At 46.3% G+C, this 16,799-nt stretch overlaps 2 protein-coding genes across 2 annotated transcripts; one reads left to right on the top strand and one right to left on the bottom strand.

The window, feature by feature from the left end:
* Nucleotides 1-1,047: 1,047 nt before the first annotated feature.
* Nucleotides 1,048-9,375, bottom strand: LOC119180608 (proteasome assembly chaperone 2). The gene is made up of 7 exons (XM_037431722.2): nt 9,233-9,375; nt 8,392-8,554; nt 8,215-8,273; nt 7,558-7,676; nt 6,735-6,908; nt 2,092-2,206; nt 1,048-1,449 (listed from the first exon to the last, which is right to left on the bottom strand). The coding sequence occupies exons 1-7, from the start codon at nt 9,290-9,292 to the stop codon at nt 1,345-1,347; spliced, it is 795 nt and encodes a 264-aa protein (XP_037287619.2). The 5' UTR covers nt 9,293-9,375; the 3' UTR covers nt 1,048-1,344.
* A 188-nt stretch (nt 9,376-9,563) lies between these two features.
* Nucleotides 9,564-15,743, top strand: Exo70 (exocyst complex component 7). The gene is made up of 3 exons (XM_037431780.2): nt 9,564-10,112; nt 12,017-12,214; nt 14,085-15,743. Exons 1-3 carry the CDS (start codon nt 9,885-9,887, stop codon nt 15,672-15,674), a joined length of 2,016 nt encoding a protein of 671 aa, XP_037287677.2. The 5' UTR covers nt 9,564-9,884; the 3' UTR covers nt 15,675-15,743.
* Nucleotides 15,744-16,799: the final 1,056 nt, after the last annotated feature.

The following is a 16,799-nucleotide window of genomic DNA, read 5'->3' as shown; positions in this document are numbered from 1 at the left end:
ACGAGACACAAAAAAAAGTAGAGCTGTTTCCAAGCTTAGAACATACCTGCTCTGTCAAACTTCTCCACCTGCGCTTCAGATATTCAAACAGACAAGCACCCGTCTTTGTATATCCATCAACCTTCCATCAGTTTCGGGTGAGAACTTGCCTGCTTCTTACACAATATTACCACCATCAAGAGCGGTAAACAAAGAAGACCCGTCATGCGACTGCATACTTAGGAGTAAAGAGCAAACTACTAACTTTACACGTACGATTATTTGACAAATTACAAGGCTGTTGATCAGTTTCGCAGCACCAAGGTGTAATCAGACTGAAATGCTGATACGCATGAAACCTGTTTTTTATATCGTATACGTCATAACAAATCTGATAGCACGAAGTTCTTATTTGGGCAAAAGAGGAATAGATGTCCTATTGCAGAATCGGCAATTCTCAAAAATGTGATTTCAGCTGTGGGTTGCACAGAAAACAATTGATAATTAATCACTGTGCTAATTATTTAAATAAAATTTAACTTATACTAATATAAATTTACTCCCTATGGCCAAAGTGAACATGTCAATCTGACGAGGAATCTATATTACACAACTTGATGTTAAAATTTTAGACAACTACGATAGTAATTTCTCAAAATGTTGTGTCATACTTACAACCCTATGAGAAGTGAACACTAGTTAATATATTACAAGCGCTAAATTCAGTTTTTTCTCTGCTGCACGTTTGCCATCGTGGCTTTACCTGCACAACCTCATTCCATGAGGTCTAGGAGTGTCCACTTGAAAAGGAAATGCACATAGTGATGTGTGACAGATGATTCTTGAAATGAGAAACGACAGCAGAAAAAAAATGAGCAAGTTGAAGCCAACAGTGGGCAAGTAGAAAGAATGCAGAGAAGAAACACGTCGCACACGGCGTTCTTTCCACCGAAACTTTAACGAAAGCTACGCATGATAAAAACGGAAAATGCCACAGAAATCCCCCGTTCACCAACTAACAAGATCAAGGAGACCAAAGAGCACAGTGACACTTTAGTACGCATAAGATAAAGTGAAAACAGATATATGTTGAAAATTGTCAAGGATGGATACAGCAACTATTTTCTTGTCAACAAAATTACTCAAGTTTCATAGTAAACTTTGGTTGCTATTTATATTAGAATATGCTATTTCTATCCTGTTTCACATCCATTATGTTTCAGCTAAAAGAGAGTGTCTGTACGGCGTATTTCCCATCTATGTTAATGTCTCATACGACAACGTAACCATAATGACGATGCACGCGTGAACTCTTCCCAGGCAAGTTGCATCACCACACATCAGGGACTTGACGAGACACCCAGACTAATAGATGCTTGTTGGCGGAGCGCTGCCGAAGAGCAAGCTCCACGAGATTGGAGTCTGCCACGGCCCTCGTCGTCCGCTCTGTTCCGCACCATCGCTTGGTGGCTGCAAAAGAAAGCCATTCGTGATGAACCCCCTTTACAAACTGAATACAGTAACTTGATAGACAGAGAATGCCCAATTAATATCTAAAGCACACCACCATTTTCCTGACTGACTCTAGCCGCCCGCCTGTTCAATTTTCAGGCACTTGAGTGTCTTAGCAGGTCAGTCACTGGGCTTGTTTGGACACTTGTTATAGGATACAAGCTGTCCCACGATACTTCAGCTTGTGCAGATTTCAAACTGAAGTCTCACTGATTTCGTATTTATATTATGGAAATTCTCGGCTCCTTACATGTCCAGACTTCAATATGGTAATAAAGTAGCATTTGTGCGGGAGGCCTTGCCTAGTTTTGATCCTGCCAAGGTTATTTAACGTTCCCCTATACCTAAGTGCACAAATGTTTTTTTGTACTTTGCCCTCATTCAAGTGCGCCTGCCATGGCTAGGAGTGGAACTCAGATCCACAAGCTAACCAACCAAACTAACCCACTGCGACAGGTGTACTCATTCCATAAAGACTACTATGTGCTCGCTCCTACTACCCCCTATTAGAAATTGCTGCCGATGTGTTCTGGCAAACAAGTTGGCATGACGAATTCCAGCTTCCCTGACACTCATGCTCGTGAAGCCACACCCTCTCACCTGACAGAGGTGCAGCCACTCGTCTAATCGGTCCGCCAGCAAGATTGCGTCCGGCGTGTTGTCTCCCTCGGAGCAGTACACAAGCAGAAGGACAACAGGAATCTCATCAGACACGCTGAAATCGTCAGAAGGAAAGCCAGCACTAAAATTACTCAAAGCACTTGTGTAAAGCTTGCAAGAACATGTGCCGAAACAACTGAGCCTTAAATGTTTAAGGTCAATTTTCTGAGTCTCTATCTGTCTTTCCAAGACACCTTAACATGCTTCTACAGCACTGGATCTCTGTTGGCTACGATTATGTCAGGTGCATCAGGCCTCCTTTGTCCCCGCTAAAGTTATAATTTGCCACATGATGAAGAAATACAGTCAAACCTCATTATAACAATCTTGCAGCTAACACCAAAATTAATGGAGGGGGAAATGTTGTAGGCCCGTGTGCTCAGATTTGGGTGCACGTTAAAGAACCCCAGGTGGTCTAAATTTCCGGAGCCCTCCACTACGGCGTCTCTCATAATCATATAGTGGTTTTGGGACGTTAAACCCCACATATCAATCAATCAATCAACACCAAAATTAATTCATTATATCCGAAAATTCATTAGAAAGGTATATTTTAACACTGTATCTATTGCAAGACTACTCATTTACTTAGTTATAACCGACATTTCGTTATATCCAGGTGCGCTATCGCACGGTTTGAGTATATATTGGTCTAAAAGGAGTAGGCCACCTGCAGCCGTGCGAGCCACATGCGGCCCGCGAGGCAGTATTATGCTGTCCCTGGCCCGACTTCACAACCCATGCCCGCCCCTTTCTGCTTCCCATCTGAAAGCGGACTTGACATTTGTGATCTCAAGTGGGGCTTTCACTCGTCATCTATGTTTGTAAATTGAAACCTTGGGACATATGTTCACAAAATAAGGAATTGGCAATATGCCAGCTTCTTTCTCTTTGATACCAACCCTCCCCTACCCTTCTGGTTTGCCATGTCCCCCCCCCCATTGTGTCGGCTTATTTATTTATGCAAAGTGACTTGTTTATTTATGCTTCTTGCAAAGTGGCCCTTCACTTGAAAAAGATTGACGACCCCTAGTCTAGAGAGGATGCACTTACACATCCTTACATGGCATGCGAGCAGTGCACAGAGTCAACATGATTTGACACAAAACGCGAGATCAACCTCTGCTGCACAGAAGGAATAATGCTGCAGAAAAGACGTAACAGAGAAAGCATGGTGCAAATAATGTCATGTCGCAGTAGTCGCAGGCACGAAAAATGCTGCTAGAGGTGCTACCGACATCGCACCTCTACTGCTCACCAACCAAGATGCTGCAGCCCTGGCTTTGGTTGAGCTGTACATGAAGAGGCTCATGGTGTGTGTGCGCTTCGTTTCACTAAAATCGCAGCCAAACACACTGTCTATCTATATGCCTTTCCAATCTTACATGCATGGGCTGTTGATGCATGTCTATATAGTGAGACAGCATGACAACAGCGGCACTGATTTACACATGACAAGTGTCTGTATAGGTCCTGTTATGTCTTATACAGGGTACCGGCATACGTATAGGTCATGTATAGGTCTTTCCTTAGCCTTACTGTCTTGCCTGTATGCATTATATTTTTCACTTCATGTATTTTCTTTGTATGTTAATGTGGCTTTTTTTGAATATCAAGTATCTATATTTCACACCTGGTACAGTCTGAGACTGCAGTATCAGTATGTAAAGATAAATAAATAATAGAGGTGCCGAACGAACTTCCGGACCTGCTGGGAACCGCGAAGTAGTCTGAAAAATCGTACAGTCCAAAAAAATGATCAAGCCATGAAAATAAACTTTATTTGGATAGGAAAAGCCTAAACAGAATCCCCAATAAAACCATGCTTTATGGTGTTCTTGGGGATTAGCGAATTTGGTTCTATTTGGGTTACGGTAGCATCATTGGTAAGAGTATTGGCAATCGTTGCCATTGACCATTGTGGGCGGCCATTTTGGTGGCTCTATGGAACCAAGCAAACAAAACTTGATGCTGGTCACAAAAAGATGCATCCATCTTGCCTGTTTGTGGAAATTTAACAATACAGTCTGAACTCCTTTATGTGTATCGACACCGCACAGTACGAGAGCCCCCAGCATTTCGCTGCCATCAAAACGCCACCGTCGCGGCTGCGATAAAACCCGCGCGTTCCAGGTCAGCAACTGAGCAACATGACCACCCCCCCGGAGCGCTGCTGAGCAATCCCGAACAGCAGCGAGCGTGTGACACGCACGACGGCTCGAACACACTTTTCATGCCACTAACGCGACCATGTGCGCAATGACGGCCAGAAAAACAAACGCTCAGGAAATAAAAGGAACCTACCGATGTATGAATGATGATGATAAGGCTGACTAAAACAAAGATTTTGCTGTGTTGCTAGCCAAGGAAGATCAGACATGGCTTCCTAGAACTAGAAGATTGTGCGCACTTCCAATCTTAGAGGCTACACAACTTGGCCAAGCTAACAAAAAATCCAACACTGTGCCTTTCAGTATCGAGCGGCATAGCTCAAAAACGATTTAGTCCGCAAAATAGAAATTCTAAACATAAATTAGTCCAAAAAATCGGTCCCGAAAATGCATTAATGAAATGGGAACCATGACGGTTTATTTGTGAAGTTCGAAAATTCCAACAAGTCCAAATTTTTGGAGTCCGAAAAATTCATCAGTGACTGTATGCAGCTCTGTCATAATAAAAGAACAAAAAAAATATTTTCTCACCTTTTCTTACTGTGAATTGAACTGGTGCATCTATGGCTAAGTAGTACCTTGCAGTGTGGCTTTCAGTGCAACTCTGAAGAAACGTCGAACAAGCAATGTCGCTGAAGCCCGAGTTATGACAAGGCCCATGCTTAGAGCTTTCTCGTAGCAGTGGCTCTTGCATCATTCTTTGTTCAGCAGCTTTTCATCATGTCAAGCCTCTATTTTCCCCTGAACGTCATCCAGTTTGTCTGAATTTCAGTGTCAGTCATTTTCACAGTTCGCATTGCAATAACAGCTAGCGCGTCATCATCGTGGCAGCATCACTACTGTTGTTGTTACAAGTGGTACGTGCAGACTGGCTTTGCACATGGCTTGCAAAGCGACAGAATGCCAGAAAAGGGCGTCCAGCTTCTCCATCTTACAGAGCACGAATAACGCTGTGGCTGGGTACATGAATGATCAGACGCAGAGCAGAGTTTCTGCAACAAGCGTAAGAAACAATGCATTTACGCAAGGTGTTGTCGCACTGAAAGAGTACTGCACCTGATTATGACTGCTAGCATCAGTATGAAGGATGGTGGGCACGTCTGAATTGGAGTCACAGTACTGTATCAAACGTAAGTAAGGGCTTGCTTCAATGATGTTAAAAGGACCCTTAAACGGTTTTTGAAGCTTCGTCTGTGTTTAGGCTAAAGCGTCAACAAAATATTCGTATCACAAATTTAGCGACACGCCGTGTACCAAGGCAACTACAGACAATTATACCATCCTTCTCACCTCTGTTTGGCCTCCTCAACTCATGAGGAGCGCTGGCGATCGCAGAGCTCTCATTAGTGTGCGAGCCGATTCGACCTTTTGCCAGTCTAGACATCCAAAATCGCAGGTCGACAGGTTGCACACAGTCTCGGAGGCCATCACATAGTGCACCCGGTAGCACCCATGCAGTCTGGCAACAGAGACGAAGATTGTGGTGTGGTTCTTATCTGCTCTGACAGGTGCCGCCAACCTACCAGCCGATCTTACTTCCGCGCATGCTCATGACGGACAATCAGATCAGCAGCCACAGTGACATGGCTGCTGACATGCTCTGGCCAAGAGCATGTCGCTGAGTGAATGGACGACTGAAAATGCATTTGGCCAAGTCGCACCGATCTGCAACGATTTGCAGCTTTAAAGAATTGTAATAAATTACACAGTTTACGCAGAGAGCTCAAATCGTTCTCTAAACAACTCTTGGGACTTGGTCTAGCAGCCTAATGTGTTTGTACAAAATTGCCGAAACCGTTTCAGCGTGCCTTTAAAGCACTTTCACAGTCTTCGGACCTAACGAAGGGCGCGTTACTCGGGAGAAGCTGAGGTTGTGGAGACGCAAGTTCTGCAAAGCTGCATATGAAGCGCTGGAAGTAAGAAGCTAACTAAAGAATGATACGCGGGTTTTTCTGACGTAGTGGATGAGAAAAGTCAGGGATGGCGGGAATTTTCTTGGAGTGCAGCCAAATCCCTTTACTTACTAAGTGGCCGGGTAGCTTGATTGTCTTGCTCACAAAGGTACTATTTATTGTATTAAGCTGTAGACTGGCTTTTGCAAGGCATCTGAGGACTTCGTGAGGACGTCGAAGATGTTGAGAGAATGTGGATGAAAGTACTATGTCATTGAGATAGCATAGACATGTTTTCCATTTCAAACCATGCAACACGCTGTCTATCATGCATTCGAAGGTGGCAGTACAAAGGCAAGCTACTGCAGACAGCGCGAAACAGGGACCTTTGCCTAATTGCTACATGCGAGCACTCACCGTCGTGTGTACCTTTATGATCTGTCCGAGACATGCGCCGCCTGAATTAGTTTTTCAACCATGTCATTACGTTACTAATTAGCAGATCTTGGAACCCACTCACCATTTGTCGAGCAGAGATCGAGTGATACCGGATCCAGGCATGAGCAGCACACCATCAGGGTCGCGTTCCCGTGTGACGGGGTCCTGCTTCTCCAGCCGTGTCCAATTCAGTGCCCGCAACTGAGCCTCCACAGGCTCGCCAACTGCTGGAGTGCAGTAGTAGTGCACTGAGTACCTGTCAGAAATACAACAGAATAACTTATAGACTGCTACCATTATAAGTGACTCATTTCTTAGTTCAATCATTCATTGATTTCAACAAGCCGAAATTGCATACACTCGAACCTCATTATAAGAAAGTTGCATCTGATATAAAAATGAGTTCTTTATAATCGAAATTTCGTAATAAAGGTATATTTCCAACACTCCCCTCAAACCTAGATGTAATGAACCCAGATATAAATGAAATGTCGGTTATAATGAAGCAAATGAAGAATAGTCTTGTAATAGACACAATGTTAATAATTTACCTTTATAACAAATTTTCGGATACAACGAACTTACTTTCGTGTCAAGATGCAAGTTTTTTTAATGAGGTTTGAATGTATATCTATTTCAAGGCTATTCTTCATTTACTTCGTTATAACCAATATTTCATTATATCCAGGTTTATTTATATGATCCATTCACCATATCTTAACGATTTGTCTGCTGACACTAAAATTTTTTTTGCTACACATAAACACAAGTCTTTGTCAATTATGGTTGGTCCGCCATTGTAGGAAGGCCCAAACCCCAGCATTGTATATAACACAAGCAACCCCTCTGACACCCCTAAGCAATGAGAATGCACACTTTGACTAGATATCTGATGCCAGACTTACCTAGGGAGGTCGGAGGGGTTGGTGAACTGTGAAAGGCAGCTGGAAAGCATGATGACCAGACGGAACTTCTCCTGCTTGATCCATTCCGTTAAGAACTGGCGATACTCGGTGCGACAGTTCTGTCATGGTACGAACACAAGAAAGCAAATATACTTTAGTACAACTATGCGATTATGTCTACAAGCACAGCACCTAGAAGTACCTTCGACAGTTTCCTCAATTTATGTGGCAGTTCGATATTATCACAGACTAGCAACTGCCTAAGTGCATGAATGCCATGAATTTAAGAGTGCAAATTAGGCCAGCTACTTATGAAAAAGTTGACAGTTTCTCCTCTATCTTCTTCCACATTACCAAAAAGCTCTGAATTACATTTCACATGACATTCAGAGAAATGCTTGCAGTCTGAACAGAGTCCAGTAGTAAAACATGCACCTGTGGCTACTTGTATTCTTGTATCGTGGCTAGAAAAGTAAGCAAAAAATCTACGTTGATCATTCTTTTTCTCATATGTGAGCTGCAGAGATCAGTTTATCAAAGGAAGCTTTCCCAAGGCGTATCCTGCAAAAGCTACGTAGAAGAAATTGTCGCGCTTGAGATGTGTTGCAGGGCCTCCTGCAGCCCGTAGCAAGAAATGACACAAGTGTGGACACTCACCGCTGAAACTGGTGTCCTCTGTTGCACCACTAGAATCCTGCTCCGGTGGCACACATAGACTGAGTGGAAGATGAGGAATGAGACGTCGTCGTTAGTGTCGCATCCGAGTTCACCAGAGCAGCGGTTTCAGAAACGCATTGTGACTGTGCGCAGCAGAAAAGAAAGAAGCTCCCTCACCTTGACACGCGGTGGCGAGCCTCTGGTCGCCGACGCGGTACGGATTTCCACCGACGAGGGGCACGAGAGCCGTCGAGTGGATGTAGCCGACCAGCTCAGTCTCGAGCGTCGACAGCAGCAGGTCCACTGCCAGCTGAGCTGCGTTGCCAACAGACACGACTGGCTGGAACGGAAAAAAATTTAAAAAAAAGATGAAGTGTGACACCACAACGTCACATCCCACAATCAGAGGGCCCCTAACCACATTCACATTTGAATGAGTACTTTCTACTGCACTGGCGTCACCAGTGGAGAAATTCAACCCCGTACCCCCTAAAAAAAATTTTTTTTGCGTATGTATACATACACACCCACGTATATACATACACACGAACTCAAATGAAGTACCCAAAAACTACGATATTATTATTGTGAGGGGCTGCATAGTCTTCTAACGCCGTAGTGGAGGGCTATGGAGGTTTACACCACCAGCAGGTTCTTTGATGTGCACTGACATCGCATCACGAGCCTCTACCACTGCACCGCCATCAAAACGTGACCGCCGCAGCGTAAATAGACTACACCAATCTCCCAACTGGCTGGTGTCAACGAATGCAGTCAATTCAAGGTGAGAACGCGACCTGCCGATAAACAACCAGATATGACAGCCGCAAGCGCTGGGGAAGGAAGGAGCGCTACGAGGCTTGCGTCAGCGTACTGATAAATCTACATGTCTCATTAACATGATTACTCTTAATAGTTTCACCAACGAAAAAAGCGCATTCACCGGCCAAGTACGGAGTCTTTTTGCCCAGTCTCCCCGTATTATATAATTCAACGGACGCATTACGCGCACGCTTACCAGCACAAGCGAATACTCGTGCCACTGGTGACCTTTGAATGGTTGCAAAGGCACAAACATGCTGACCAACGGCACAAAGCTTTTGAGCAATGACAAGACACAAATTACGTCCTCCTCGAAAACCGCCGGCGACCACACATGCAGTTATATCGCGTCAACAAGAAGCGTTATTTGCGTATTAGGTCTAATTACTGTTTAACTTTAACAATAACCAACGCATCTGTATTTTAAATTGTAAAATTTATAATTTCAATTTCATTTGTATTATAGAGTGCGGACATTACTTTTGTTTACGTATTCAATTGTATCAACTAAGGAGTATTACATCAGGCTGAATCAGCTCGTCTTAGCGAAACGAAAGTGACGAAAGTAGCTGCAGCCGGGAGGTGCATCGTAGGGATCGTAGTTGTCCTGTAACTCGGTACATTTTTCGGCGATCGATCGGAAACCCTCTGAAATCAAGCGCATCTTCGTTAGTTAGCGCAGTGCATACACACTTTACCATTGCCTCGAACCATTGGGCACCTCCCGCAGGTGCCGCTTGCGATGCGATCTCCGAGCCGAAAGTGGGGCGTTCGCCAGCACCGTGGATGCAGTAGTTGACAGCGGGGCGAAACTCCTCGGGGAACTGTCGCACTGGTTTCCGACGACCATGGACGGGGTCCAGCTAAAGGTGGCTCGCCAGGTGGAGAACATCAAGCTATTCCAGGAGGCGCTCGCCAAGAGCAGTCAGCTGAGCAAGGGCATGTGCGCCATCCTGTCGTCGTTCGACGAGCGCCTCATGAAGCTGGAGCGCACCATCCTGCCCGTGTACCACGAGACGGGGAACTTGCAGAGGCGCCAGGAGAACATCGAGCGCACGCTGGCCCAACTCGAAGAGGTATTAGAATAACAGAGAGCTGGCCGCGTATCTGCTTCGCTGCATGTGTGGTCGAAAGACGATGGTGTTCTGCCGGCATTCTTTCGAGCACAGCGTCGCATTTTCAGCGCAGCGTAAAAAACACCAGGGTCTTTAGAGTTACGTATCTATGTATTTTCTGGTAAAAGAACAAACTACCTAACACTTGCCTATTGATTTTGCACCTCAGATGTGCGTAATATTTGCTTCTTGATCGACAATGTTCACAAGCACGAATTCAGCCACTTGATCAAGATGGCTCGTAGTTCAGCAAGTGCTTAAACTTTGGCCGAGTCGCCGAAACGTGTTTGTGATGACCTCGGCGTTCGTGGTGTCTTCACTTCTCTTTTATGTTCGTGTTTTGCACGCCTTGTCCTTTTGACATCGCGGTCGTGTGACCACGATTGTGCGGTGATGGTTCCTGCCTACTGGTTCAACTCTGTGTCCAGTGCTGTGACAACGGCCCTGCAGGGTATAATTGTTCGATTTCTGTTCTGCGTGCGTTCGGAAAGTGTGAACTATATTGGTATACAGTGCTAAGTCCTTTGAGAAACGCTTTTCTGCTAGCTGTCTGAAATTCAGGTCGCGATGGAGGGATTTCTCTGGACACACGCACACACACACACACTGGCACTGCATTTGAGTTAGAATAAGTAGCGGTGCAACACAATACCTGGGGCAATTCTAGGTTCATGCTATTCAAAGCCATCTTACTGTGTATATAAGCCATTATGTTGGTTGTTTTGAGAAAATGTCAGCTTAAATAAATTATTGAACACCTTGCTGTCAATCATTTCATGTATTGCATCGCCCCACAGTGCAAGGCTTCGTATTCGTCAGTCCCATCAGGTGATACAACAGCTTCATGATCAAACAGCGTTTACAGCATGGATCGGAGCCCTTGTTGTTATATTTTTGACAGTAATGTTGTACTGTTGCTGGCCACATCCATTGATGGAGCAGTGTGCTACAAGAGTTTCTGAGGAAGAACAGCCTTGTGATAACCCATTGCAAATTTTCTGTTCATGTGTACAGTACTCACATAATATCTCCCTCATTCCATTACCTTTCAGCTCTAGTGTAGTGTAGTGAACTGGACATTCAACAGGTTTACCTCGCACCTTTTCTCTCGTCACGCCGTCCGATTCCCTTTCTTGCTTTCTGGACATATTGTCTGAGGAGGCTTCCCAAATCCTCGCAGAAGCGCTTCAACCATTCCCATGTATGACTGCCTTATACATCATAGCGAGTGCATTAGCTCGCATTGAAATTTGCAACATGCTACCAGCAGCTGTATGTTGCATGTTATGCGAGTCTTACACTTGTTATGTGAAGGACAGAATTGTTTGACCCGCTGCTCTGACTCGGTGGCTGTACGCATAGTTGGTAGTGCCGACGGCGAGATCACAACTTCAGTTATCGGCAAAAACAGCCACGTTGGAGTGGGAGATCAAAAATAGATATATGCCTGCCTACTGCGAGTTAGGCCTCATCAAGTAAGGCCATGTATTTAAAAATAAACTGGAGTCTACAATGCTTATCATTAGATGTGTGGGTTTTAAACATATAGCTCAATTGCTACTGTTTGGAAGAGCAAACAATTGAGACTAGAGCAGGCGACACACAAGCACAGGCCAGAACTTGCATTCATTCACCAGAACAAAGTTATACTAAACCCTTCTTCAGCATACCCACATTACTTGCTGTAACTGTTCTCGCCATGTGCATCTCCTAATAAAATGCAGCACATCTTACAAATATCCAATTGGAAATGATGTACAAGACAGCGGGTACTGGCATCGTGCCAGTACAAGTGCTCCTAAACTCGTGTTTTAGTCAAACGGGCTAGATTTTTTTACCCTTAGCATCTATTCTTCCTATTGCAGGTGGTGCAGCTCTATGGGGTGTCCCAGATGGCCAAGCCCAAAATCAGTCAAGGTCCCAGTGACCAGAACCTGGACAGCTTCCTTGAGGCCATGGAGCAAGTGGAAAAGGCGCGAGACTACTTCGAACAGAACAGTCCGCACAACATTGAGGCCAACCTGCTCGAGCAGCTCTTCAACGAGGGTGTTGCGGGATTGCAGGCAAGTCGCGCAGTTCACATCTGCCGTATTCTCAATTTATAAGTCAACTGCAGCAGAACATTAGAATGCCTGAACATTAGGCTCGTGTGAATATGCAAGTGCTTTAAATATTCAGAAGAATATTACAGCATTTATTAGAGTTTGCTTTAACCTGAATTTAAGTTATTGGAAACTTGAAAGTATTCCAAATGAATAATTAATTTCGTGTCCACGTCTGGCCATCCTGTATTGGTGGTTTCATTGCATGTGACTGACACTCTACCGCGAAGACATCTACAAGGAAAAGTCTGCGTTGCCACGAAGCCATACTTCAAAACCAAATGAGCGTATTACCTTCATATTGATTTATCAATTTTGAAGTGTCAAAGCTTGTTATACAGGCTTATATGCTCTAAGTATAGTAAATTTTAAAATGTAACATATTTTACAGATTATGTGCTTAGATAGATATGTGGGGTTTAACGTCCCAAAACCACTATATGATTATGAGAGACGCCGTAGTGGAGGGCTCCGGAAATTTAGACCACCTGGGGTTCTTTAACGTGCACCCAAATCTGAGCACACGGGCCTACAACATTTCCGCCTCCATCGGAAATGCAGCCGCCGCAGCCGGGATTCGAACCCGCGCCCTGCGGGTCAGCAGCCGAGTACCTTAGCCACTAGACCACCACGGCGGGGCTACAGATTATGTGCTTAGCTGCTGGAGTCAATCAGTACCGATTTTGAGCCCACTTGATGGATGAATTAGGTATGAAGAGCAAAGCTCCTTAGGCCCCCACCCCGCCACCTCCGCTGAAGCTCTTTGCGCTAGGAAAGTGCGCTGAGCAAAACAACAGGTGCGCCCTTCTGGCAGATGGATTGCGCTGCGCAGCGCGTGTCACAAACTCTCTCGCTTAGTGGTTCCCGCCACCAAGCGCATCAGACGCTCTCTCCAGCCTACTGCCTTCATGAAAAACAGGAGCAAGCTCAGGCGCATAGTCGTTTGTGTCCCATATTTAATGAACTGCACTCATTGGTTGTATTTGGACATGAAACAACTGCAAGTTTTAGGACAGGCAATATCAAAAACAGGAAAAGATAACAGAAATAGTGTAAGAAAGAGATGTGGCCGGCTTTGACCATAGAATGGCTGCACTTTTTCAAAGGCAGTTCGGCTGGCCTGTATGTAACCAAAAATGTGAAGCCTCATCTGAGAGGATGAGGGGACCAAAGATTATTACATTATGAAAAGACGTATTCAAGGTGCAGAGAGAGGAAGTGCAGGCCATACTTCATCATCTCACAGCGCTGTGTGTACTATGTAGCCACTGTGGTGCCCAAAATGTGTAACTGCTGAGCATGTCTCTTTAATCTCAAACTATTGAGTACCCATTCCATATTGTGCACAGGCTGTCAAGTCCAGGACTTGAATGGCATTTATGGGAGTTTACTGGAATGGCATTTCCACGGCAATGAATTCACTGTTCCTCATGGCTATAGCGACGTTGTGAGCGAATGGTTGCCAGTAAATTTAGTTGACGTCTCTGATTATTGTGGTAATGGCGCGTGCACGTACGCATGATTTAGGGACAGAACACTGCTGCGTCCCTTGACAGCCAGTATCCCCTTGCAAATACTAATGCGCTTTTCCGTTTTACATGAGTGTACTGCGACGAAAGTGGCATAAGCGTCACGCACCGGATCGGCAAATAATAAAACCAATGTTCTTACTGATTATTTCGTTATAGTGGTGGCGCTAACGCTGTTTTTCAATGTAATCCCGGCCATTCCTGTGCAGGCGAGAGGACTGCTCAAAATTCGGGAGTCACCCAAGCAAATTGGGAGATCTAACCAATGAGTTCTAACAGACTCTTCCCGCGCTCTCACGCAGGCCGAGTTCGAGGCCTTGCTGGTGCGGCACAGTCGCCCAGTCGCACCCATCGCCATTTTGGATCTCATAGAGGCAGAGTGTCCACAGTCCTCCACACCTCCCGCAAATGCCGCCGCTGCGCTGGAGCCTCTTCCAGCAGCTGTGGTGAACGACCTGTCTCGCATCTCCACCTGGCTCCGCAAGCGGAACCTCTCGGAGCACCTGGATGCGTATGCGACTCAGCGCTCGCGCGTTCTCGTGCGTTCCATGCAAGCCCTACGCGAGCACCATAAGACCGGTTCTGCAAGCAGTGGCACGCTCCCGCCGCAGCCCTCGTCGTCACCGCAGCTAGGCGCGAACCGCAAGAGCCGCGTGCCACGCCGCCTCCACGATGCCTTAATGCGAGGCCTGAAGCGTGCGACGGATGTTGCGGGCCTCCAGGAGACGACGTCGCGCGACGAGCTTCTAGACCAGGAGGTCGAGGCGTACCTCACAACGCTGACGGCGCTGTGTCGCCTTATGCAGGCCGAGGACGAGCTCCTGTGCAAGGTCCTGGGTCCGGACCCACCGCTGCACCTGGAACGCGTCGTCCTGGCTGCACTGGAAGCGGTCACCCAGGAAGGCGAAGCCCTCGCCGGACGCGTCAAACGTTGTGTCGCCCGGCACGACTTCGTCAGCGTCCTCTGCCTCTTCCCAGTCCTCCAGCACGTGCGGGCGCTTCGCAAAGACTATGAGTCGCTGTTGTCCGGGCCGACCTCAGGCCGTGCAGCGGCTGCACGGCTACCTGGTCTAGCTGTCACCCTCCAGACAACGCTGAACAAGGCACTGGAAGAGCTCGTCGACAGCGTCAAAGGAGACCCAGAGGGCAAGATGCCGCGAGACGGCACCGTGCACGAGCTCACCAGCAACGTAATGGTGGTGCTTGAACAGTTACTGGGCTTCGTCGAGGCTGCCGGGGCCGTGCTGGCCGTCTGGGACCTCGCATCGTTCAGTCAAAGCCGGGATCCTAACCGTGCTGCCCTGGCGCAGTACGTGACCAGAGTTCTGTCGGTGCTTAACCTGACGCTGCACAACAAGAGCGCGCGGTACGAAGACCAAGCCCTACAGGCTGTCTTTAGGCTGAACAATCTACACTATGTTCTGAGGGCTCTCGTGCGGTCGGGTCTTTTGGAGGTCGTCCAAATGTACGAGCCCTCTCTGGGAAAGCAGTACGAGGAGCAGATCAGGGACCAGAAGCGGCTCTACTCCCAAAGCTGGAGTCGCGTCCTCCACTATGTCCTCGAGGTGGACCGACCGCTGTCCACGTCCGCCGTTGCGGCGGGTGGTGCCAAACTGAGAGACAAGGACCGGCAGACCATCAAGGACAAGTTCACTGGATTCAACCGCGAGCTGGAGGAGCTGTACCGCGTGCAGAAGGCATACGCCGTACCTGACGTCGAACTTCGAGAGAGCCTGAAGCGCGACAACAAGGAGTTCGTGCTGCCCAAGTACAAGATGTTCTATGACAAGTACGTTTCAGTACCCTTTACCAAGAACCCGGACAAGTACCTCAAATACACGCCACTCCAGGTGTCCAACCTGATTGACCAGTTCTTTGATGCGGCTGCGTGATTCAAGCTTGCAAGTGTAGTAAGCGCGCCTTTTTGTGAATCTTGTTATTTAAATAAACCTTTACTTTCATCCTTGTTCCATTACTCTTCATGGTGTTTCCCTTATCTGATCCGAAGATAAATACAAGTAAACCATGAATCAATATTTTCTTTCAGGTATTTTAAACGGCGTCTAAGCTTAGAGCAAAGCTTGTATATAAAGAAGGTGGGGCATTAAAGTTGTGCGGCCCCGTAATTTTCTTCATCTTATGCTCCGTTCACTGGCCACCTCGTATATATATATATATATATATATATATATATATATATATATATATATATATATATATATGTATATATATATATATGTAGGCACTGGATCTTGTCCTCCAAGGTAGTAACCGCGGGAGATTTACTCTGTGTATTGATTGATGAGTGGGGTTTTATGTCCCAAAACCACTATATGATTATGAGAGACCCCGTAGTGGAAGGCTCCAAAAATTTCGACCGCCTGGGTTTCTTTAACGTGCACCCTAATTCGAGTACACGGGCCTACAACATTTCCTACTCTATCAGAAATGCAGCCGCCGCAGCCGGGATTCGATCCCGCGACCTGCGGGTCAGCAGCCGAGATTTATCCTGTGTATTGTTGAACAATGAAAATCCACAGCGTGCACATTAACTTAAAGTGTACTGCAGATGCCTGTGTCCAATCAGTCTTCTGGCTTTCATTGCCTAGCAGTGATTGACATGATCCAGTAGGAAATGCTGGTTCATCACTGCGTGATTTGCGTCTAGCTCCCCAGGTTTCTCTTTTGGGCAGTGCCACGATGGGCGCCAGCGTCGCCATCGCGTTAGCGCCTGCTGCTTTGCATATACACATGGTTCCCTTTAGTGGGAGATGGTGTAATTTTTTTCTTTTATATCTGGGAAGTCCCAAAACCATGATACGGCTGAGGGACGCCACAATGCAGAGGTCCAGAATTTTCGACGATGTGAACCGGGGTGCCACTTTTTGGCCCTGCGTAGTCTGGACACGTACGCACAATGTGACGGCCGTGCGATGGCTCACTTGCCCAATAAAGTTTTTCCTGTTCCTCCTCCTCGACCATCCGATGTGATACAATGTGCTCCGACATGGTACAAT

The sequence above is a fragment of the Rhipicephalus microplus genome, chromosome 10, assembly GCF_043290135.1.
Source record: "Rhipicephalus microplus isolate Deutch F79 chromosome 10, USDA_Rmic, whole genome shotgun sequence".
NCBI classification, from domain to species: Eukaryota; Metazoa; Arthropoda; class Arachnida; order Ixodida; family Ixodidae; genus Rhipicephalus; species Rhipicephalus microplus.
This window is presented reverse-complemented; position numbering and strand designations above follow the sequence as displayed.